Source organism: Lagopus muta, chromosome 4, assembly GCF_023343835.1.
Source record: "Lagopus muta isolate bLagMut1 chromosome 4, bLagMut1 primary, whole genome shotgun sequence".
Taxonomy (NCBI): Eukaryota; Metazoa; Chordata; class Aves; order Galliformes; family Phasianidae; genus Lagopus; species Lagopus muta.
The window spans coordinates 63,424,829-63,451,101 of NC_064436.1; the positions used below are offsets into that span (position 1 = coordinate 63,424,829).

General features: G+C 37.9%; 1 protein-coding gene across 5 annotated transcripts in view; it reads right to left on the minus strand.

Annotated features, from left to right (window-relative positions):
• NSD2 (nuclear receptor binding SET domain protein 2) overlaps window positions 1–26,273 on the minus strand; it is a 105,874-nt gene that overhangs the window by 46,222 nt on the left and 33,379 nt on the right. For 3 of the 5 annotated variants that reach the window (XM_048942828.1, XM_048942825.1, XM_048942830.1), the window contains exons 2-3: window positions 14,930–15,555; window positions 44–209 (exon numbers count right to left, since the gene is read on the minus strand). In XM_048942828.1, the coding sequence (XP_048798785.1) occupies window positions 44–209; window positions 14,930–15,526 (763 nt within the window). In that variant the 5' untranslated portion in view covers window positions 15,527–15,555. Of the gene's footprint in view, window positions 1–43; window positions 210–14,929; window positions 15,556–21,347; window positions 21,546–26,273 lie in introns of those variants that run through there. The other 2 variants (XM_048942829.1, XM_048942827.1) reach the window with 2 other exon arrangements.

The following is a 26,273-nucleotide window of genomic DNA, read 5'->3' on the forward strand; positions in this document are numbered from 1 at the left end:
CATTCTGAAAGAAATCCAGATGTCTGTAGCATCAGGGACATACCTTTTAGTTTAGTGTAGGAATGAAGAATAGGATCAGCAGAAACCATACATGGCCACCAAGGAAAACCCGATACTTTTGACCACACTAGATCTCCTATATTGTACTTCAACAGATGGACTTTGTCATCTTTGATGGTACTTTGTGTTGAATCTCTCTTAGCAGGAGCCTTAAAAAAGAAAAAAAAGGGAAAAATATTATCACAATTTCTCCTTTAGATACACTCTAGAATTACTAAACATCACACAAAAATAAACAACAAAGTAATGTTTGTATTCTGTTTAAACATTCAAGTAAAATGAAAAATCTTCTTTTTAGTTTGAAATATTAGCATGTAAGCTGTGACCTGCCTTTATTGTTCTGAGAAACTGCTGAGAGACCATCAGGAAGGCTTGCTTCAATGTCAAACACATTCACTGAGCACCAACTGAAGATGCAAAAGAGTCAATCTCAGTTTTCATTGAACATTATCAATCAAGTTAAGTGCTAAATAAGCAAAAATTCTGTTCTGGATTAGAATCTAGAATAGCTTGAAATGCCTAGATGTCTATACAGAAACAGCACGTATAACCAGTCAAGAAAAAAAAGAACCCAAATTCTACATTTTTTAGCTCTCTTTCTACATTGTAAGGAAAGCATGACACAAACCCTACATCCTCACACCCTTTAGCAATGTCTTCTTTTTCCGTTCCAGTGCTAGTAGCAGAAGTTTGTGAGTGTCCGGTTCATGCTCTAAAGGTAGGTCAGTCGCTGGAAAACTGTCACAAATCTCTTTTCATTTCAGTGGATAGATTTAAATAGTACAAGGGCATTTTATGTTTCCCACTGACAGGTACATATTTTTTATTATTTATAACAAAATTCACCAACGAAGACATTTATTTAGAAAATAAAATTATGTCACATTCTATGAAGTTACTGACATTCTTTTTATCTTCATTTGTTCTATTTGATGTAAATAACAAATGCCCTTATCTAGGTAAACTTTAACACTGGATGTGAGAAAGAACATTTCTCATTGCAGGTATCTGTAAAAATAATTACTTATTTGCTTCTCTGTTATTCTGTATTTATGTGTAATGTATTATATTAGTCATCTTCTCTACTACCAGCTCAACAAACAGAAGGCAGAACAGAGCTTCAGGCTTTCAGTGGATTTAATGTTTGAGTTGAAACAAAATTCTGTTTTAATTAATATAAGTGGCAAGAGGAAAGAGGAAATACTGTTAAGAACCTGAAAATCTACAATGTGGAAATGTACAGTATTTGAAACATCATGTTGAATCAAAACTGACAAGGTTATCTTATAAACAGACTTTTAAACCCAGAGAACACCATTAAGACTAACGTTATTTTCCAAAACCAAACAACAAATCTTTGACACACTGCAACAGCATCGAGGATTTTTAGTTCTCAAACACAGAAGTAGATCCTGCTAGAAAACAAACTTAAAGCTCACTGCACTGAGAAACTCCTTTCCTCAAAGCTTTTAAAGCTTCTCCTGGTAAACACACATGATACTATGTCATCTGATTGTTAGGAGCAGTTACTCATCCAGTGATTCAGCTTTTCTGATGAATTTAGACTTGGTTCATGTGCCTGCAGCAAGAGCTGTGTTCCCATGTTTCAAGGTTTTTGGCTGTCTAAGGAATCTGCAAGACTGTCAGAAAACCCCTGCTGCTGAGCTTGCCTCAAGTCCAGCATTCTCAAAAGACCTCAAAGATTCTAAGCAGATGTGAAAAACCAAACACTCCTTCTAGCACTTAAATATGACACAAAAAGTTAAGCTTAAAAGCTATGAATCAAGAAACACATATGCTAAGAAAAGATCCAGAAAAACGTTAATCTTGAGATACAAAAACGTACTTCAACATTTAAACAAAATAGATGGGATGAAAATATGTTCAGAAAAATCTAACTAATTGAAAATGTGAAAGTTATTCCAGATTCTTAATCTCATTTTTAATTTACAAGCCCCAGTATTTTTCAGAAAGTGCAACTAAGCTGAAAAGATTTACAACTACAATCTGAGAGGGATCTGGCTGGAATAATGAAAAGGCTCAAGCAGTGCTTCTTAATGCTGTGTAATCTAAAAGGGATGGCACTACAGGGGTGAATATTGCATTTCAACACATCTACAGGCGAGTCATGAATTTTAACTTCTTTGATGGATCATGATTAAAAAAACTGGGAAAACGACAGCCCTTTGATAAAAACTGCAAGGCAATACTATGCAATACTTTCTGTATTTATGCTTTCTTTTATTGATAAAACGTACATACTTCAAAGGATGGCAAAATGCAGCACAGAATTCTACAAGCATCATTTTTTTGAGGAGGTCTTTTATGAGGTTATTTAAAAATCTAGACTGCACTGTTGTGAGCTCATTCTTATCCATCTTCCTTTCCCACTCATCCTGATTTCATTTGATTTCCTCATTCTTGCAGTTACTCTGATCCATTTCATAGGTACCTCAACTATAAATGGTGAAGTGAAATGCCTGGCACATACTTCTGAAAGAAGCAGCTCTCTGACACTAACAGTCTCCTTAATATTTCCTCTGTAAAGTATTTCTGCACACTGCCAGCATAGCATTAGAAATCTTAAGATTAGAAACTTAATTAAAGTCAGTTAAAAATCATCAAGAAATGATAGACACTAGCAGGCAGTCACACACATTTTACACCAGCTTCCAGTTGTTTTGTTTGTTTTTAGATTACTGCTGAGATGGGATGGAGAGAGCATCTCTACAAAAATCTCTGTTATTGTATGAACGGGGCTGGAGCTTTTTCAGGAGACACTTGTATTGTACAGAAACAAGCAATGTGGCTTGCAGTATTTTTTTCTCTGGAGGAAAACAGGAATTGTTGTTAGGAGAATTTTTTTAAGCAATAATTGAGTATCCCTAACAATATGCAGTTAATGCACAGGCAATTACTGTGCATCTGTAGGACATGGAGAGGTAGGGCTGGAAGCATTCCTGTGGTGGTCTGTGATGAGCAATTCATACTGCTCCAACAGTAGATCAGTTCTTCCTTACTTAATGATTCTTACTTACTTACTTAAACAGGCAAAATAAGATGAAAAATTCCTTGTTTAAGAACACAACTGTAAAGTGAGGGAAGCTCAAATGAGTCAAACTAAAATACTTTTCCCTCAATTCCTGCCTGAGTGGAAATGATACAAGCTTCCTTAAAACAGTTCAAATTTCTAATGAGATAACCTACCCACAAATGTAAACAAATGGAAGTCTGTAGGAACAGTTCAGGAGCTTCTATCTTTTCTACTTCTACCAATAATTTCAGTGGCTTTTTTTCCTTTTTCAAATACTGAATTGCAGAGAAGATACATAAACAGGATGGCTGAATCCCGGGTGAGCAGGTGATGACTGAGGATCACGCAGGGCAGCCCTGATGCTGAACTCACAGGCCACCTGACAGGCTCCACATTCCTTAGTATTGCAGCCACTGGTTTCAACAGAAATCTCTGGCTTTCTAGATTTGAACCCTAATGAAAGCCTTGCTCTGAAAGGCAGCTAGACAGATTTCAAGTTTATTTTGTCTGGGCGACTGTGGAGTGTGGAACAGAATAATTCAATTACCATAACTGAGTTTTTCTGCAAGAAATTACGCCTTGAAGAATACCAGCATTCTTAAAAATTCATCCAAGACAGCAACTGCAATAGGCTGAGAGATACCAAAGAAGAAAAGCATATTTAATGTCTTCCCTCTTCTCTTAACATTTCCAAGATTTGTTTGCCATATCTCTCAGCACTTTCATCATCACATAAGTGATGAGTGACAGGCAGATTGACAGGAATTCCTGACACTTCTGTTAGCATTCTACCAGACCAAAGAAGTGAAATGTGATGGCTTGGTCATAGAAAACATTTGCATTTAATTAACTCTGCCTACAACCCATCAAAAGAATTCATCCAGTTTTCATTTAATTCTGGTCTGACTACGAATACGAGGCGACAAGAACATATTGTGTGTGATGGGTAATTTCAAAGTTTAAAATTATTTTAAAGCAACTACAAAGCATGATGCATTTAAGAACAATGTCGTTACTGCACTGCATGCAGAGCTTCACATTTGTTTGTAGACTTTGTTAGGAAAGCACTATGATCAGTTTTTAGCTGGCAAAGGACTCTTCTTTTAAAAAACAGCTACAAGGCTTACCAGGTGACGTCAGACTGAGCTAAGTTATCTGTTCTGAAATTATCAGTGGTAAAGACTAAAGATATTGATATAATAGCAGATATTAATCAAATAGTAATGATCTATTTAGTGTACATGTGCAAGCACGTGAAAGAATTAATCCCTCAAATTGATTGTGAATTAACTGAAATGTCAAAAAGAACAGTGTTTCACTGAACTAACTTTGGAAGCTACAGAAATCGCCAACTTCTAACTGTAAAATGTCACCAGGGGATGAGACAAAGAACACTGCCCAGGAGAGAGACTGTATCACCAGAAAAGAGAACATTTAAGACAGATGAAGACAGTATACATTTTATTCTATTCTAACGGGGAAGCACTGATACTGAACAACTTGCAGGCATCTTCCCTCCTGTTTTCACTTTCAATTCAATTTGTGTGAAAGTAATAACAGTTTGTAATCCTGCACCAAGAACTTCTCCTAGGCCACTCTATACATACAGACTGCTGGAGTTCCACTTGCACTCTGGAATAAAAATTTGCTAGCATTACAAAGGATCTAGGACAAAATAATCAAGGTTCCAAAACAGAATATATGCAGTTGAAATGTACTTCAAATCAACATTAGAACACAGAAACACAGTCTAACTTTTTTCTTCAATATGAAACAGTGCTCATTGACCACGACCACGTATTTTTCCAGTCCTGCTATCTATTAGTGAGTATTAGTGGGTGAAATACAGCATATTTTTTAGCCTGGATTTGTGTAATAAAGATAAAAATGAGATGTTTTGTCTTCTCTTGCCTATCTAGCAGGAAAGACAGTGAACTAAGGAGGTGGCTATAGAACTCCATTCCTTTCAGAAGTTCAGGAGAGATGGGAACTTGCCTGAAGAAAAAGTGCATAACAAAGCAGAAAAGACTCACATTTTGTCACCTAGATTGATCAATGACCAGGTTCACTTTCAACAAAGACACTCCCTATAAAAAGACAAAGATTCCAAGCTTGTCTTCCTTGAGAACCAACCATCCCAATTAGCTTCTTAGGAAAGCTCTTGCTTCCTGAAAAATTCAAGTCTCTAATTTGACAAAGGACAAATCACTGTTCAGCCTTCAGGCAATAGAATGGAAGGATGCAGCTACTTTCCTAAGGAGTTATGTTCTATCATTCAGGACACAGAAACGGCATCTTACTCTCATTAAATGCAAAAAATCTCATTAAGTCACTTCAAAACCAAAAATCAGAACCTGAGCTTGATTAAAATCAGTGCAAATCCCTCAATATATACTATTGCTTCAAATGAAAAGGTTAACAACCCAAGATTCTGAAGTGAGGCCAATATTTATTCTAAATGATTCTAATTAAAAACAGTATCCTCATAGAAATAACCACATCAGAGATGGTTTTTTTGAAACAGCTCAATTATTGCTAGAAAATAGAGAAAGATGAGGAAACATGAGGAGAGAAGCAATGAACTGTTGAAGTTTTGTGTTTCACCTTCAGCACAACAGAAAAGGACACCATACAGTATCCAAAGACTGCAGTTCTCAAAAGACCATTGCACCCATGTCTGCAAACTGTGCCTTGCTCCAAACATCTGTAATACGTCTGCAAAATATGCATCACGTTGTGTAGTGAGGTACAGACTGCAGGGGAAGTGGACATAAAAAGCTCATATCAAAACAAGATGAACAGACTATATTGGGGTTCTCTTGTTAGCTTTTCAATTTCTAACTGTTCTAATACCAATACAGATACTTTGCTAAAACCATTCATATTCAGTTTTTACAACAACTATCTCCAAGTTATCTTTTCTTCTGTTACTAAGCACCTGAAAAAAGAGGGTGTCAAGATCATGGCACTGTGAGGAATTACCTCTGAAGATAGTAAATTTGATTCTTCCCAGCACACCCGCTGTTGGTTTTTTATTCTATGTGACCATACGCTGAAGCTATCAAATAGGAAAACCAAAAAAGGATAGAAAAAAATAAATAGATCTCTGCTCTACTTGTAAATCCCCTAAAAACTTTGCTGGGATGGCTGAGGCTCTTCAAAAATCAAATACAAGTTTAATTACAGTAGCTTTCTTTCCTCCATTTCTCTCCACAAACTCATCTAGATTCTCATGACACCATGCAGAATCCTTCCTTCTGAGATGAAAGAAAGCAGAAGACAAAAAAAAAAAGTTTAGACAGGGATTCATAATTTACATTATGGATTTTAAAATAAACGATCAAATTTGTATTTCAAATCAATGACATTTCAATTATTTTTTCTGGCTTTGCTTCCCTCATTATCGAGTTCCAAGCCGATGGCATGTTTTCTAGATGTTTTTACAGTTAAAAACAAATCTGTCTATCCAAGTCAGCAATCTTCCCTTACACAAACACTATATGAGCAAGCAGTTTAGAAATAATCTTCACATGGCATTTCACTAACTGGGACGCTATCTTTTTTTCACAGTATAGAGTTGAAAAGAAACAGATTCAATCATTCACAGATAGACCCAGTAAGATAGAAGTTCTGGAACACTTCCCAACCCTCAATCCTTCTGCAAATGTGGAGAGCAGCTTCATTCAGCAGCTTTGCTGAATTTCTACATTTACATTTAGATGACCTCTTAAATCACAAGCTACTGGCTTACTGCTGAAAGGTTCCATGTTCCAAAAAATCAGTATTTAAATTAGATACGGCGTGATCATAACAAATGAAACTTTCTTTTATAGCAAGTATTATAAAAAGATTTCTGCCTACACTCAACTTTTCCAACATTCGCCAATCCTCAAAAGTTTTAACTGTGGTATCTCAGTACGTAAGACACTGTGGGTATGAGAGCTACAGAAGTCTGGAAAAGCACCATGACAGAGCCATGAGGAAGTTTAGAACAGGAAAGAGTTTTTTTCTGAAGAATTCCCCTTAAAGTTTCACACAGCATAACAGAAACAAACCTGAATCATCTCAGCACACACGCACATTTTCAGAATGATACATCCACACGTGTTCTGCTACCTTGCTTGCACAATGTTTTCACGCACGATCCAGATTAGAACCTTATGAAGGCCCCCATTCTTAGCACTCTTCTAACACCCTTGAGTTAGGGTTGAGTAAATAGAGATAAATGGGGTTGAGATTTCCTGAAGCACTTTGTTAAACAGATATGCTCTTGGTAGCTCACAAAGATCCAAGGTAGCACAGGAAGAAGTTCAGAAATCCTAATGCTCTTTGTGAAAAAACCAAAGCCCAGATAACACCACCAAATCCCAGATCCCCCAAACATTGTCTTCTGGTGGAGACAGATACTTGTCTCTACACTTCCTTGCCATAAGAACACTTCTGAAAGAAACAGTTTAGGTTTAAGGAAAACAAATGCTGATTTGGTGTAAAGGACGTCCATGGCAGAGTCCAGATACTACTTAGATTTTGAGAGTAGGCCTTTAAATTGAACACTGCACATAAAAGCAGGCAAGAGAGGTTTCCAGGTAAGTAATTTCCATTATGTTGATACATGCAGCTGGCAGGTTCTCCAGTTGTAAAGGTTAAACACAGGAGTATCAGTGGGTTAATCAGCCCAGTGACAAGTGGGAAAAAAACCCAAACATAACCTTCATTTGGCAATGATGAAACATATTTCAGAAATGTTTCTCATTTTCAGCAATAAAGATGTGCTGAAAACACCAATTGGGAATGCCCCAATCCCATATAGACAAGTTGGTCATTGCAGTAAAACATAGTAAAGAACAAACTCAAAGTGCTATCATTTCCATAAGATTAAGATCCCAAATTATTTTAGTTTGTTGCAAGCATTCTCAACATACATTCAAATTTACAGTTATTTATCCACTTCCTCCCTCCTTTAAAAAAAGAAAAATGAAGCTTTTCTATCATTAAGTGCCTCGAGGCCACAGATTCATCATGTAAAGGAGCTGGGCTTGCTTGGCAATGGTCTGTACAACATCCAGTTTTGCCTCCTGTGATAGATTTCTAAACCAGAGTATTTTTATGAGCTCTTCACGTGAAAAAGGAATTTATTCCTTACTATTGACAAATTACATTTTTAGTGGCTGCCCATTTTATGATGCTCAATAAAACAATTCCTTTAAGTGCTCTCACAAAGAGCAGTCACAGAGATGTTAGCCAAATTGGGTCTATTTACTCAAAATAAAATGATAACTAAACAGTGGTAATAAGGCAAACTGACAATTAGTGTCTGAGAACAAAGAACTCCTGAGCTCCTGAAGTGCACGTGCCCTATCTGAAATGCACTCCAAAGAAGGAAATTCATAAAGAAGGCTGAACCACTACTCCAAGACAGATCAAAATGTTTTGCTTTTGTTACTTTCTTTAACAGTTACTACAAAGCATCTTTTTTTTTCTGACAAAAGGAGGCTTTAAGGGCCAGAATTGACATCTGGTACATACCACCACCATTTCCCAAAAATCTGTCTGAAAATCCATCCAAGTAGCATAGCACTGAACTAGAGATGTAACTCTCAGCTAAATGCAAAAGTTAGACATGCGTTATTTTGGTTAAGCAGAAAACTGAGTAAAGCAACAGAAAGGCTTCACCTATCTTGGACAGAAAAGCAATGAAAACAACCAAATTGCTTGTCATTTCAACTACTAACAGCCAGTGCAGTGTGAGGACAAGATGTTGAGATGACAGTGTTCATGTTGAGTGTTGAGAGATAGCATCAGTACTGAGTGACAGTACTAGTGCAACGACTGACAATAAGTCTAGACAAAGCAAACAAATGAAAAATGTCATTAACCTCAGTTGTGTTATGGCACACCATTCATTGTTGAGATGGAATGGGAAGTTAGCTGTTCCAGAAGAACTCTGCATGCTCTACCATTTCCACACAAACACGCAAAGAACAGAATGAATAAAAACAAATCCTGGAACACAAAAACCAATGACAAATATAAAACAATGCAGCATTTGGTAACACTCTTTGAATCAGTTAGATTCCTTTCTACCTGGTCAGCTCTTTTGGGTTGTTCCAACCTCCATACAGCTGGTAGCTCAGCTGGTGGCTCAGAGATGCACAGATGTAATTGACAAGAAAATTTAAAGCTGAGCCCCACTTCTTCAATGCTCACATCATTGTGGAGCAGTCTCTTGGGCTGCAGGAGGGTGGTTAAGGAAAAAGGGTTCAGCAAGTTCAGGTTTCACAACTATTCCTGCAAGCAATGGGTAATTTCTGAAAACAACCCAATTCCTCCCTCAAAATGCGCCTCTTCAGTTCACATTTCACTGAAAAACTGTAATATGACAGCACTGCTTCACAGTTAGCCTCTGCACTATTAGGCCAGGCTTAGAAGCAGTACATTCTCATTGCTCAGGGTCACTATCACTGGGTTCTGAGCAGAAAGAAAGCTCTGGGGATCAAAACCATCTTGTTCAAGCTGGCTCCATAAAGATTACTAAAACACAAGTGTGGGTGTTTTCATTATCCTACGTCTGACCCAGGGGGTGAGGGGTGGGGTGGGGTGCAGAGGGAGAAACATATGTACCTGATCTGGAGTTTAAGAATCACACATTTATTAGAATACTTCTAGACATGTGGAAAACCTGGCTCAAGGACTTTTAGGTACTTCTAAGTGGCTCAGAAGAAGTCAAGAAATAACAAAATGCCATTATATTTTTTAATATTAATATATATTTTATAAAACACTATTTATAATATGGACAACAATATAGAGACATATCATGCCACTGTATACATCCACAAGACAACAGTATCTTAAATGACTTATACTGCTCTGGCCAACATTTCTCCAAAAAAGAGGACAGTGGAGATCAAAGCATCAAGAGACACAGCAAAAAGAACCAGCCCTTCACATCACACACCTCTTGCTCCATTATAGAATGCCATGTATATAACAAGTTTGCACTGACTCAAAAAGAAGCAGAGTTTTACTGCATGAATTCAGTCATCTCCAGCTACTAAATACAAAGTCATCACTGCGAGCTCTAGAAACCTGAGTCACAAATTGCCAGGAGTGCATTGCTCCATGCCTCTTTTGCCCCCTCTGCTGAGCCTTGCCCTCCAAGCTCAGATGTTGAATTAGATGGTTCTTCAACTCACTTGTTACAGTTATTTTTAATGATCATTTTTGTAATCACATCAAGATACTACCTCATATTTGATTTGGATTCTACCACTTGTGTGTTTATGAATAGATGTGAATGTAAAAACATTTTTTCCACCTGAGACACAAAAAAATGTATTGAGACAACAGCTTGATGCAGAAAGTACACTTAATTTGACCACTTCTGTACACAACGAGAAGCTTGGTACAGAGGAAAGCCTTGAACAAATACTTCAGCTTTCTGCAATTGATTTCACATTCACTCTGAGACAGCCCATAGTTTCTAATCTCTGAAACAAGTACACTCTGTATGCTTCTGCTGCTACATAACATACAATTAGTTCTTTAAAATACTATTCCTATGGGACATTAAGAATGAATGATTTGAAATTCCAAAGTAACAATTACTGCTGCACATTGTGAGCTGCTGAGAACAAACAAATTTTCAAGGCGTAGCTAAACATAATCCTTTACTGAGGGCTAAAGAGTAACAGCAGCTATGGAACCCTTCCAAAGAGAGTAAGAATTCATTTCTCTTGCTCCTGAAGGCATCACCCAGAAGAGATTTTAAGGTAACTCCTATCCACTGGGATTCTAGTGACAGCAGCCGAGAATCCTGCCTTATCATGTCCCTGAAGATAGGCTCTGAAAACTTAGCAACAGCCTATTAAAAAAAAGTCAGAGTCCAATTGCAGACACCAATTCATGTGGCTGTTTAGCTGCACATTTTACAGCATGTTGACCACGATTTCCTAATGACTGATGACGAAAACCAATTAAGTCCTCTTCCTGGAAAAGATCTATTTATTATTCCTGTACTTAAAACAAAACAGGTCATCTCAGGATCTGGCTATTTTCTCCACTCCTAAAAGCTATAAACAGGATAATAAACAGGATAATCAATTATTTGATGAGATCAGCTCACCAGTTGTAGAGAGGGAACTTGTTGGTTTCTGCCCAGCTCTACTAATTAGATGCAAGCTGTGGCCAGAGCAACAGCAACACCTGCAGTAGTGCCTATCTTCCAGCATGAAGCACAGAAGCGTAAAAACCAGCAGATAATCCTGAGATTGCTTCTGTTCTACTCTTGCTTGGTTTCTAAATCATTACCATTCACTGGCAAAGGCACTATAACATTACGTAGTCATCAGATATAATGAAGTTGGCCAGAACAGTTTTACCCTCTGTGAACACAAAACAGCAACACAAACACAAGACACAGACTAGTGGCATTTCTCCAGCAACTTGCAGCTGCCCCCCAGGTAGCCGCTGCAAAATCATTACAGACTGTGCTGAGTAGAAAGAGCAATGAACTGCCAAGTTTCTGGTACAATACTACATGAGGTCCGCAAGAAAACAGGATAGGAAGCTTTGTGAAAGGTACAGCTTTTAGATCACATGCATTGTGCACAGCCGGAATCTCTAAGCTAGCAAGTATAGCAGCGTGGACCTTCCAGGTTTGTTATGGACACAGCGTTGCTGCTTTTCTGAGCTACTGCACCCACGGCAGGTAGTTATACCAGCAAGCTGTGCCAAATGGGCAAGCTGCCACTTCCAGGCCCAAACTGGCTTATGCAGAGTAGGCTCAAATGTGCCAGTATAGTACACTGAACTCTTCCTAGGGCTGCAGAGCACTGCAGGCCAACATTTGGGATCACCAGTATAACACCTGGAAATATACGTACCCTGTCTGTTTCCTGTACAAAAACTCTTCATTGTTTAGGGATTAATCTTGATTACTTTGTGTTACTGCATTAAGTAAATCTCTGCCATCCTCCTCCAACAAGGAGGAAAATCATTTCACCTCTAACAAAAGCAGTGAGTGAGAAAATCTAGCAAGTCCCCATCCATAACTGCTGGCACTGCGAGAATGCAGCCATGACAAGCTCTAGAACAGAAATATCCTGCCACTTAACACGAGCAACACTACAAAGTGGGTAACTATCAGACTCCGTGGGTTGGCATTGACTCAAACATCCAGCATGTAACACTTCACACGTAATACCTTCAGTCAGAGGTGTTCTTAGCCCAGTGTCAACGTAGTTCCTCAGAGTAGAAGCTGCTAATTGCTAAATCCACCATTAAATCCATCAGTAAAATGGGCCTGGATTTTAAAGAGAACTCCTTAGATGGAGAGATAAGGGAGTAGAGGGAAAGTGGTGAAGTGCAGGAGGGCAGGGAAGGAAGAGCCATGATTTGTCTTACTTCCCCTCCTTTAAACTGGGAAAGTGAAAGCACTACAGCCTCAAAGGCCTGGGAAAAGCTGTGGTATCAGCAGAAATCTAATTCATATCAGAGCTGAGTAAATCGCATTTATTCGCAACTGAAAACAGATTTGCAGATAGATTTCTAAACAACTTTCCTTTATGTTAATGAAAAATGTCCAAACAAGACAGCCCAACAACAGAGCAGTGGAACATTTGTTAAATGATATGCCTCTCACCTCAGCAAGATACTAATCTGGTATGTCCATCAAACAGAGATATAATTACCTTACATAAAAGGCAGTATTTGAACCATGGCAATTTTTGCTGAATAAAAGAATGAGAGCTTGGACAAGAAGAAATCGAGGGAGAAAAGCAGTCTAAGAACAAAACCAGACAAACAGGTTCTATATTAACTTGTAACCTACAATAAACAGGTATCTAAAAACAAAATTTATCAGCTTTTACTCCACAAACATTTTTCCAACTTCTGCTTTGTGACCACAACCAAGAACATAAATGCACGGTACAACACACTAATTAAGCCTCAGGATAATGGCAATGAAACACTTAAAGCAGGAGCTTGGACTTAAGTACACTGATAATGAAGACATTACAGATGTTGTCACAGAGAATACATGTTTATCACTAGGACAAACATGCTCCCTAGTAAGGTTTTTCTTCCTTTAGCTTAAACCTGTAGGTTTGCAAACTGTCCTTGAAAAAGAAAGTAGAGCCCCGCACTCTTACAATTAAGGTGCTTTATCATAAAACATCATCCTGTCATCTTCAAATCTGTTTGCCCTTTGTGCTTTACAAGAAAAAGAGCCAGAGGCTTGAGCTGCTATTCCAAGTGCTCTGAAAAGAACAGGGCTATAACACTGTGAAGGCTGTGATCAAGCAGTGGGCTGCCCTGCTCTGGCAGTTTGGTGGCCCACTGCTTCAGCGCTGCTCTCCAGCCATTGTGTCCCTGGTGCTCTGGGAAATGTATTTACACAGTTTGCCCTGACAATTTCTGATCACAGAACAACTCAGATCAATCTTTTAATCTTAAACAAGCTGTTCGTCACAAAACATTGCAGGCCAGCCTTAACTGACAACCTTAACTGACAACTAACAATGAAAGGATGATCAGGCTGAACTACTGAGATGGGCAAACTAAATATTGCATCCAATTTAATAAACAAATAGTGTAATAATAGAGGTGTTAATGCTAACAATTATACCAGTTTTTATTTCAATTTATGTTCACTCATTAACAGTGAGCAGAAAGAAGAATTAAAACTATTGACTGTACCCATAATTTTTACCTCTGATAAGTGATTTGGAAAAATCTAAGCCATTTAGTATTAAAACAATCCCTGTAATAAAATGAAAGAAAATGAACTCCTTAATAAAAACCTTGAAAATAATGTTAGTGATCATTCAAAGAATAATATATTGAAACCATAAAAATAAAATATTTTGGATACTTTGAAGAGTGCTTGTATGTATCTGTAAACTCATTTAAGTGGTTTTAATGCAAACAAAGGTAAATAAAATGAGTAATCCAACAGTGTACATGGCTCATCTCTGCATGTGAATAAAGACTAAGAGTCAATGTTCATTAATAAACTTTCAGATAGCAGAAAAAAAACCTTTAACATTCATTTTGCATTTAAAGTGCGTAAAAACCTGATCACCTGCCAAAGCACTGATTGCCATTTACCATCGCCATTACACAGCACTATTGTGAATTACTCCCTAGGAAACTTAATATACACAAAAATATCCCTGCAATGCAGGTTTGTACTGTGAGATGAAATGAGTGTAAGCTACGTTCCTTTAAATGAAGACCATTAATTAAAACTGAAGAGGGAAAAGGTCTAACAGCATTCTTACTCTCAACTTGGTAAGTCGGATTAAAAAAAAAAAAAGTGAAGCTTCTATTTCTGCCCGTGTTTAAAAAAATTCAAGAAAAGACTGGCTGAATCACAGACATTAATGACATCATAGAAGTACCTAGCATTTTCAGCTAGTACAAATCTCTAGGTCATAGCAAGCAAAGCTAGCTAGGTCACAAGTAAGCTTAAAAACTACAACTGAACTGCCAAAGCCAGTTAAAGGCTATGCGTGAATTTCAAGGCCTCCCAAGCTCCCATCCTATCTATGCTTTGGCTGCATCTCTGGATGAAGCTTCTCCTTCATACATCCTACACTACTACATGCCCTGATCTTTAATAAAGACTTTTTTTTAAACTTATTTGGAATTGATTTAGAAAGTCCTCCAATTCTAGACAAAAAACTGGGGACCAGAGAGTACCACAGAAAGTGAACTGTTCAGGTGAAGTACCTATGGAAATACTTAAAATAATGATTAACACATGAACAAATGAAGCGTCAATATGAATAACAAACAAATGTAACAGAAGAAAACGTTTTTTAAAAGTACCTTATTTTCAGGGGAGCTTGAAGTCTTTGACACCAACGCTGCTTCAACAAGACCCTGCTCAAGTAAGGAGTCATATTTTATGCTTCTTTTTCTGTTCCTCCTCTCCTTGTTTGTTGGTTTTTGTTCATTTTCCTCTGACTGTGACACATCTGCACCATTGTCTCCACAAATGGAAGATTCAAACAGAGGTTTTCCATTCATGTAGGTTTTAGTGATTTTCAGCTTGATTTCTGGAGAACCATTCTTGATAGGAGTAGTGTTTGGTGGTGTTCCAACTCCTTTTATTTCCTGGGGTTCAAAGCGCAGCTTGGCATCCTGGGCCCCGGATTCACCATTGAACACACGAGAAGTCAGATCTTTCAACTTATCAGCTGGGATGAATGGAAGAGCATCATGGCCATTATATTTTTGCATGACACCTTCCTGCAGAGTGGCAGAAAGTTGTGCTTTGCCCAGGTAGACAGAACACTCACGATTCACTTCACAATTCTGAGTCTTCCCATTGGTATTTCCAAGGATCTCTGGTACTTGCTTCATTTTTAAGTAGTTAATTTTTCGAGTTAAAAGTTGAGAACTTCTTTTGATGCTAAAGTCCATCCAGCCCAGATGTTTCCAGTCTTACACTGCTATATGAAGACAAAAAAAAAGAAATCCAGAAAATATTTTTAGCAATACAGAGATGAGAAAAGCTGCTAAGTATTTAAATAGAGATGTCTCCAACAGTGTAACATTAAGAATGTATCTATTCAAGTTTTACTAATAAAAAGTGTTGCTTAGAAACTTCATCATCAAAATAGTTTAATATGTGCTAATACGCTTTATGTAAAATGCCAAGAAAAATAGATTATCAGTATTATTAAAATAAAAACATAGAGAAAGTCACAGCTTTCATTTTAATATTCTTTTATTGATCTACAGCAGGATTCTACCCATACTAACTACTCAGAAGTACCGCACTCTTTAAATCAAGTAAGATTTAGACACAAGTGAATATTATTTACAACCATGTTATGAGTTCAGATCTAAGAGGTTGTGCCAGAGTAAAGGGCTGCATTGCTGTAGTACTACACCATGGACAGCAGCACGACAAGCTTCTCCTCCTCGTTCTAAGGGCAGGCCCTCAGTTTTCCGTGGAAGCATCCTGAGGAAACCACCCACACAGCTCAGTCCTTCACCACAGCTCATGGATTTCTGACTATGAGAATGAATAAAAGGCCGTCGTTTTGTTTCATAAACATCAGCCCAATATGAAGCAGCTCATCCTACAAGCCCATGGATATGCTGAGCAAAATATAATTTCTCAAGGTAACTTCTGTTATTGTCATTAAAAATCTGGAACTCCATTGTCTACCAACGTTTTTTTTTCATACAGACTTCTGAAAAAAAGAAAAGAAATACAACAAGCCAAATCTACAAATCTACTCTATCATCAGCCTTAGGCAGGTTTTCTGGGCGTTCTAAAATCTAGCCGTGCCCATTTCACCTTTATACCATCTTAGCAAACACAAACATCTGGCAGATAGATTCCTTTGTGCAGGCATTACCTCCTAGACCAGGCAAATATGACCGTTTTTCACTTATAAAATTCATATGTACAGACTCTTCAGATTAGCAAGTCCAAAGAAAAACATTGCCATAAATATTATAAAATGTCAGCACAATAATCATCCTATCTATGCTTAAGGTAACCCATTTCATGTATGATAAAGTCCAAGAGGCCAAGTCACTCCCAAAGATTCACCACATCCCTTCTCATGTGTCCATCTCCATACAAGTTCTACAGACTCATCTGAGAGATACAAGCATGGGGTCAAAGTAAGTTACATTCTCCAGGGACAAACAGCCTGAAAATCTGGCATTAACAAATTAAGGAAGAGCAATGCACCTGAACCCAAGGGAGAAAAGGTTTTGAATTTTTTTTTTAGCCGTGTGAAGTGTGCATTAACAGTAAAATCTCTGATATATGAGTAGAAGCTAGTCAAAGGTATTAACTGTTTTCATAGAAGAATCAGAAGTAAATGGAAAACCTAAACTTCATCAGAGCAAAACAAAGAACCCACTAAATCAAAACAGAACTCATGCAATTTTGCAAGATCTTCTCCAAAAAACATGGACAATTTTTAAAAAGATTCTCAACCCAATTAATAATATGACAACATTTCAAGCTGTAATTTAGCAGATTTAACTGAAATCACATTTATTTTTAAGTAACTACTGATGACAAATTCAATAAATCTTAGCAGAAAGGCCAGCCCATTATAGAATGTGCGAGGCTTACAGTTACACAAATGATAGCAAATATCTTTAAACAAACAAACAAACAAACCACCACCAACAACAAAATCCCTAAAACACTGAATTTTTAGAAAATCCCCCATACTCTTGATAGAGTAAACCAGAAAGCAGACCAGAGATTTGATTTCGGCTTCTACATTCAATCTATCTAAAAAAATAAGCCTATACAGCCTGAGCAGCTGTGAACGTGGTGCTCCCTTTTTTGTGGCTGTGGACGCCCTCCAGTGGCTATCCAGATGGGCCAGAGCACCAAATGCCACAGCTTGCTGCTTCCTTGCCCAACAGGAATGCTGCAGACCACAGCTTCTCATAACATGACCAGCACCAAAAATGTCTTGCGCAACTACTTCAAATCCATGAACTAAGCAGTAACTAAGTAAATAAATAAGTGGCCCCATTAACTGCTTACCAGGATCTGGATTTCTGAATCAAGATGTCTGCATTTTGTAACGCTGTCGTTTTCCATCTGTAATTCTACCAGTATTCTTTTTTATTCCTGCTTAATAATAACTCTTATTTTCATTACTTATTTCCTTAAGCTAGAAAGCTATCAAGCTTGAGGCAGACCAGAAAAAGAAAAAAAGCAAGAACTAATCAAATCAGACCATATTATTATTAGTGCGCTCAATAGAACAAACTGGATGAGCTGCAGAAGTGACAGTTGCAGAGTAAAGGTTTGGTTAATGACTCCCAGTAACACGGGGCACTTTGAAAAGCTGAATGCGCTGAAAAAGACTCCTCAAATTGCAGGAGCCTAAAGAGAGAAGAATTCCAGGTGCATGACTGGTAAAAGGAAGTCAGAGCCAGGTCTATGGTAAATGCGAAGATGAAGGCAAAGACCATAATCTGAGTCAGAAAGACCATCACAACTGGCAGCATGCAGACTTTAGAACGTGAGAAATAGACTGTGACTGTACAAAGAACAACTGAGTCAAATGAAAAGAGGTGTAGAGGTAGAATAATGGTAAAACACAAAGATATGAGTACCTAGAAGCAAATAAAGTCAAGGAGCCCCATGACAGAGATGACACTTGTAGAAAGCAACTTGCACGTCAGTCATCATTTCTAGGACAACCCAATGGAGGAGAGGGAAATGGTCAATTCACTTGAAATAGAAACTACGCAGTGGAATTCTGTTAAAATTATGAAACCAGGAAATTTGCACTCACAGGAATAACAGAGGGCCTTGGAAAGAATGGCAAATTTGAAGCTAGTAAAATTTTGCACAATTTTTGCTGTCTTAATTTTATGGTAGCACAATACCATAAACAAAAACGACCGAGCATTTTGTGAAAGGAGGACAATAGAGCACAGATGAAGAAAAGGAAGAAAAAAGAAGTTACAGGCTGTACTATGAGCTTAGATTTAAAGCAAGGAGAACTAGAATTCAGGACATGAAAGGATGAAGTGAGAAAGATCACAGAAAAGATCTGGCTGATCAGAGTTGTAAAAGTAAGGTCCTGAAGCAGCTCAGCATATGAATAGGTTTTGTGGTTAAAATAACTTCATTCTTAGACAGACATCTCCCACATAAACAAAAGCAATCCCTTATCTTTTTCTAGATGACACTGTATAGAAAAGGAAGCTTGGGGGAGGGGAGCGAAAGGCAGGACAATAGCACCATACAGTAATAGCTGCTAATGAGCTTAAGCTAGTAGCGTCCCATATTGACTGTCTGGTGACCCAACAAGTACCATTTTCTCTAATGAAGAGAAAAAAAACATGAGAGCCAAGAAGTCTGCTGAATAAACACGGTATTTTGGCCTGTGAACAAGTAGTTTTCAGTAACCAAAAGGGAATATGACTTACAAGAGAAAGGTCTCTAGACATTTTAACGGAACAATGATACATCCTGGTAGTGGCTTTGTATGTACTTTCATAGTAAAACACAGGTTTTATGTAAGGCAAATTATTTTGCAGACAATTACAGTGGTTTTATTAATTACTTAAAGGTCTGTCATCTGACAGGAGTCATGAGCCAAACAGAGTTTGCCAGCATGTCACGTTCTTTCTTTACTGTCCAGGCCACCATCAATTATGTGATACTTATTATTCACTTCTTCCACATCTGCTTCAATTTCAGAGATGTTTTTCTTGTGTGTCAGAAATAATGGAGCAGTCCATTCTTTCCAATTTGGTCAAAGGGAGAGAACAGAGTAAACAACAACATCACATGAAATACCACTTCTGTTTTATCTAAATGTTTTCTTAAAGTCATTTCTCAGGTACGCAAATTTACAGTAAGAGAACATGCACAAAAGCTACATTTATTATCTACAAATCAGGTTTCAGCTGGTATTAAAAAGCTAATAGATGGCTACTGTTCGTTTTTGTTTCCTGTAACTTTGTGGTAAGTCCTCTCAATTCTCTCAGCAATTGTAAGGTCAAAGGCCTTAAATTCCTGTTTTCAGATCAGAATTAGACATAATACTTGAAGATGAGCACAGTTATAACACATTCAGCTGAAAACCTGGAGTATGCTCATTCCTACTACCTCATATAAAAGAACAAACCAGAATATCAAATAGGAATAAAATCATAGGACATACTCTCTGTTATGCATTACACTGTGACCATTCTTCACTGCATTAAAATAATGAAAGGTTACTAAAGGACTACTAAACACAATTTACTTTTAGAAAAAAAACCACAATGTACAACTGAAAATTGTCTTGTGGATTTGCCAATAGTTGTCATAAACCAGCTCTATCCAGCAAATTCACAAAGGTTACTAGAGCAGCTAGATAACTGAAAATCATTATACCAAAACTTCCTAACAATTTAGCAGTCCTAGAAATGTCTGGAAGACCGAGAAAAGTAAGAACTTCAGTACAGGGAGACCATTTCAATTTTAAAAGCACCTGAAGATCTTCATTAATCTTGCAACAATGATTCTGGTTAACCTCCAACAAGGTGTTTTTAAAGCAGTACGTGAAGGTTTCTTCATGCTTGCAGAACAGAACAATGATTATATAGAGACTTAGTATGCATTTACACAAGACTAAGCTTATTTTGAAAACCGTGTGAAAAGTTTAGAGTCATCAGAGCACTAAGACTTGCACTTGCTTGCCACCAACTTTTCTTTTTTTTAAATTAGCATCCGTATTTTTTTGTTCTTTTTCCCAATGAATAAAATTTCAGAACTTAATTGTAACAATCTGTTCTCATTGACTGAACCAAGTATTTACGGCCTTCTCCTGAAGGCAACAGGCAACACCAGCTTGTACAAAATACTCGCTTGTACAGTTAGGAATTGTACAATGGCAAGTAAACAATTTCTTCACTGTAAATGTTACTTGCTATTGCTAAAGCAAGCTTACAAAACTGATTAACTTAACATTTTGTTCCTCCTCAGAAAAACTTTTTGTAACCAACCCCTGCTGCTGAGGATAAGCCTAGAAGATTCTACAAAGGGACTCTTCCCCATTAATTTGTTTTCTTCAAGATCACAAGAAAGATTAATTTTTTGACTTCTGAAGAAACTTAATTTTGTTAATTTCTTCCTCCCAAGGGTGGGTGGTGAAGGAAGAGGGATAGATGTGAGCAAACTCCTGTAAAATGTGGTATTTTTGACTGAAGAGAGGTTATAGATCTCTTCTTCATTTGCAGGATCAGAGATCAAATAGAAAAGAATTGCTGCTTCTCTGACAATAAGCTGAGAGGAACATCAGTGCCTAAAATAGTAGAAATGACACGGTTTACCAGCAGGATGATAGAACAGGTAGCCCTCAACAGATGCTCAGCAAGTGGCACAAAAAATCCATTATGTTTTCAAATGTGTACTTGAGACATTACTCTCTTCTGGGGGGTTCTGAATGGCTCAGCTCAAAAGAAGGCTGCTCCCTAGCAAAACAGCACTCAGCAATACACCAGTCAGAATATGTGCAGTCTAGGTACTTGCTCACCAATGAAATGTCTCTCTCTCTTAAGAGGGCCAGAATTGTGTTTCTGACTTCTATTTGAGACTGGGAACAAAGAGCAAATGCAATCTCAGATAACAGAGCACTTACCTGCAAAGGTAATTCTTCTTCATTTATGCTGTTCTTTTTTCACCTGTCCTAAGCCTACCTTGATTTCCCACTCCTCCCTTAATCCCTATTGCTTTTTCTTTTCAGCATCCTACCTCTGCTCCTTGCACCATGAGCTTCAGGACCTGGATCCTCTGGTTCTACATAATATTCACTGCTGCAGATTAATGCACTCTAATTTGTGTGTTTCCTCTTCACTGTAGCCAATGATTCTGCCCTTTCTTCCATGAAGTGATGGTAGCACAGTAATTGTCTGAAGCCTTGCTATGAGCACCATGAAAATTTCTGATCATGCATATTCTGAGGAGGGATGACCGAATCTGGGATGACATCACAAAACAAGTAATCAGTGTAAGTAATGAATTAAATTGTAGTATTACCAAAACATTATCTGCTCCACAGAAATAAACAATGTTGCCCAGACCAGATTGCGACTAATTTTAATAAAGAAGATACATCCATTTTGTATGGACCTTTTAGAACTATATCTATCACTGCGTTAAGAACTGTTTACCCAAGCAGGTGGATTCAGACGCCAGAAGCACTCAGTGCGCTGCAATCATTCTAAAAAGCACTGTTGTGCCACTAGTGATACATGAGGCCTTGTCAACAGCATGAAAGCCTAGCTATGCAAATCGTATAATCCTTAGCACAGAGCAGTATTTGTCTTCTGTATGAACAAACAGAGACACAATGAACTGCTAACACACCTCTAACATGGACAGGTAACTCTCGTAAAAATATACAGAACTTCTTCCGTCCAGCATATTAAATTTCATCTTCCATAAGGAAAAAAAAAAAAAAAAAAGACAGTAATACTGACTTGACTGCACTGTTTACTGGTAGACTTGCACCTATGACCAAATCTATCAGTGTAACTATGTCTGTAATGTACTCCTGGTCACACAGTGCTAGTGCTGGTGTATTTCACAGGTATAATGTACTGTAACTATATACATCCAGTTATGTTACATCCACTATCAATGCATTATTTCAAAGTAAACTAGCACACGCATCTGGCAGACGTATGCCAGGAGCACTTAAACCAAGCCCAAGCTCACAGGAGTCTTGGAACATTAGACACTTACCAAACAAATCCAAATACTTCCTAGTAAAGTGGCCCTTCTGATTGGATACCATTTGAAGTATGAAGTACCTCCCTGTGCTTTAATGACCTTTTGTCAAAATGCATTACCAGCATTCCCATGGCTCTTCATTCCCTACTTTTTTCCACTTAATCTACATCAAGAATGTCTCCAGAGCAGAGATTAGTATGACTGTTACAGGTAAGGAACACAATTTGTAGCAAGTTTTAGGTTTCCGCAGATATATTATGGAGACAGAAGGATAAAACACTTTTCTGTCCAACAAGCCAGAGCCTTCTTATTCACCTCCCAACCCTGCCTTGAGGGGTTTACAGTGGGTATTTTTTGCCATTTTTGCTCTCCTTTCATTTAGTACAGTATTAGTTCTTGCACATTAGTTCATTGCCTTATTAAGATTTTTTTTTTTAAGAGAAATTGAGGTAACTGCTTATCAGAAAGAAGAACATCCAGAGTTCTGATTGCAGAAATATGACAGCAACTACAATTGCTTAATTAGTTGATGAAGTTCAACTACCACTACCACTGCAGATCTACTACTTCTACTACTGAACAGACACTGCACACATTTCCTACTCTACATTTTGAGCCTACTACTTTTTTCTTCATTAATGACATACCTTGTTTTTGTATTAGTGCTGAATCCTGGCCAAGAGCTTCTGATAGCCTACATCTTGCATCCGTAGAAAAATCACATCTTTAATTTCATTCTGAAGCGTCTGATTGAAAGTTCTTGGCAACTACTCCATAGAGCAAAATTATCCATATTCCTATCTTTCATCCTACACTGTTCCCCAAGGTTAGTCTTTTGGCTTAAATCCCACTGGCTTTATTACCAGACTAGAATCTGGGCACTCTTTACTACAGAGACAACTCCCCAATTCAGATGTTTATGAGTACCAGCACAGCCAGGTTCTTTGCTCTGATGGCATCCCACCAAGGCTGGCAACTTCCACAATTGTTTTATCTGATACATCACCTTGTGAACTTCAGCTCCACAGACTAATCCATGCCACAGCAGGAACATTTACACTTCAACATATTACAATGAATAATAAATGAAATGGGTCTCAAACATTATGATGGGATGCTGTTTTACTGCATCTTCTTCCTATTGCTTCTTTCAACCACCAGTTTTTCAAAATATTTCATACAGAGTTCAGATCACATTTCTAATAAAATCTTACCTAACTTCAGCTTTCTTTCTTGAAAATAATCTTGTCACAAAATATTCATCTCCTGTCCCTTGGTGTATCTATTATTTAGCAAGGCAGAACGGGACAACATCCACTCTATTATGTTTTTGATCATGGCAAAGAAAAGATGGAATTCCAATATTAGCCCTCAAGGCTAAGTATCTTTAAAGATAACTATTTTAAAATACAAGTTTTCTAATTTATTATGTGTTTTAGCACAGATGGAAGATGTCAGGATTTTATTATGAGGTACAGACCAGGAAAGGTTTCACAGAGCCAATTAAGTGCTCATCTCTGTTGGCCAACTGAGCAAGATTGGCCTATGCTTCTTCAAAGAGTCACACAGAAACCTGGCTGTCTTTCACAGACAGCAGAAGAAAAATGTTAAAGCTTCTATGAAAGTCTGCTCCAATGTAAGAGCTCCTTATAAAGAACGTAAATAAATCTAAAAAATACTGAAATATTTGGCTTGCAGAAGTGTTGTTTTTTTTTTTCCTTTGCTAGCTGTGTATTTGTTTGTGCTGCAAAAGGATACAGGTAGGAGGAAAGTAGCGCTTCAAGCTGTAGTTTTTCAGTCATTCATTCCAAATATGGATGAATACAAAACAGCTCCAATTTGTGCTAAGAAGCTGAATACCAAAGTTCAAAACAAGATCAAATTGCTATCTTGCACCAAGTCAAAAATAGGACAAGTTAAAAGGATGGGGACAAGACTGGAAATTGAACTATCACCTGTTGAGTAACCCTTGTAATTTAACACGTGCTTTAACTCATGTCTTTTATGAGCTCCAAATTTTGTCAACTACCAGAACCTGTAACAATCATGTCCAAAGTGAGGATACTCTGAAGTACATATGGGCCAGCACTTCACTTTTCCATACTTTGTCAATTTAATTTTTCTGGCATGAAACACTCAAACCAAGGTTTTCAAACATCTCCTTTCACACATAGCTCATCACAATGGAAGCTGCCCTTAACATCGGCAAAAAGCAGAGTAGAAAAACCTTCCTTTTGGTCCAACCATGATTAACAGGCGTTTGTTTGCTGCACACAAGAATTAGGCTTTGAAACAGTCTACTTCATGTCTCAGACAGAAGCAGCTTTTCAAAAATACCAGAGACTCAGTAGATTACCTGGTGCTAAAGTTTAGAGTTGCTTGTGAGCACGGTAATGCACAATGGACTGCATGCTTTAACTTCTCATCTCCAGACACATGGTATAAGAATAGATGGTTCATTCCCCAGGAATTTTGGGTATTATCGTAGTTTGCTGAAGCTCAGAAGGCCAGCAGAACAGAGAATGATCTAAGTTTCCATTATAACATGTTCCAAGAACTTTCAACTGATGCTAGAAAACACAAAAATCCCTATGTTGGCCATCATCAATGTGATAAAATGACTGAAAATAGTGCCTGATAAATCATTTTTGTAATTTCTGCCAGCGTAAATTGAAAATTCTAAGTACACTTACACAGCGTCATATCACCTCCAATACCACAAGTCAAAGAGAAGCTAATCTGTAGTGAAGGGTTAATTCAGGTAGTTTCTCTCCTGTTCTTTAAAAATATTCTCAGAACCAAAGTCTTCCCAGTAACCATTAATTTTACAAGATCACCAACTGACCCATTCAAAAAGCCACTGGATTTACAAGCTGCAGGGTGACTACTGACATGCCAACAAGGATCTCCTCGCCCTGCCCCCAAATCCTTCACAATTATTTGCCAAAGGAAATCTGGACTCCCGTGTCAAGCTCCAATGGGAAATTTTCTCTCTCTCCACTTTACCACATGACTCCATTTACTCCACTTATCCTGCTTGGCATATTCCTTCTCCACCTTCTCATTTACACCACCAACACCTCAGGGAAGGCATTTTTCAAAGCTACATTCTAACTGGAAAGCAATGCCTCCTAGAAACACGGACTTACTTATCCACTTAGATCCACTTCAGTATCTCCATTCTTTCTTCACCCAGAGGCTGAATAAAAGAATTATACCAGATCATATTTACTCAACCATAAGGCCATTGCATTTGTCTTCGCAGAAAATGAAAGACTTCAAACAGCAGGCCACAAACACAGCATTCAAAAATGCAGTCATCATCGATGGCTTTATTACTATCTCCATCACATGTTTCTCCGTGGATGTCTGTTCAGTGAGCATTAGGGTATCTGCTGCTTTCAGTAACACCACTTAACCGTGCTTCCCATTGTGCAGCACAGTGCTTCCGGGGAGAGGTGAAATTTTCCCCCAGAAAAGGCAAGGTGAGGCAAGGTGCCTCAGTCTACAGAGAAAACAGCACTTGGATTTTCACACATCCAACCATCTTCTATGCTTAAAACCTAAGAGACACTGTTGCAGTTATGTAAGCGGGAATCACCAGAGGTGACCAAAGCGCTGTGCAAATTGCGTTGTATCTTCTGATCATAAACTGCTTCTTTGATCCAGTCATCTGCCCAGAGCAGGTGAACTTACGTATATGCATGGTTACCACACAGTCAATAGGCTTTCATCGACCACAAGGAAAGACGTGCATTTATCAGCCCAGAGAAATAAGGCCTTGCCTTGTGAGCGTACTGACAGGGGTGGAACAAAAAGGAAGCTCAGTGCAAAAAGTGAGAGGTGAATGGGCCACAAACAATAGGACACTGAAAAACAGTCCCTTCTCTCCATTCCTCTCCTGCCTTGCTAGTGTGATATTTTGGAAATAAACTCGGACATATA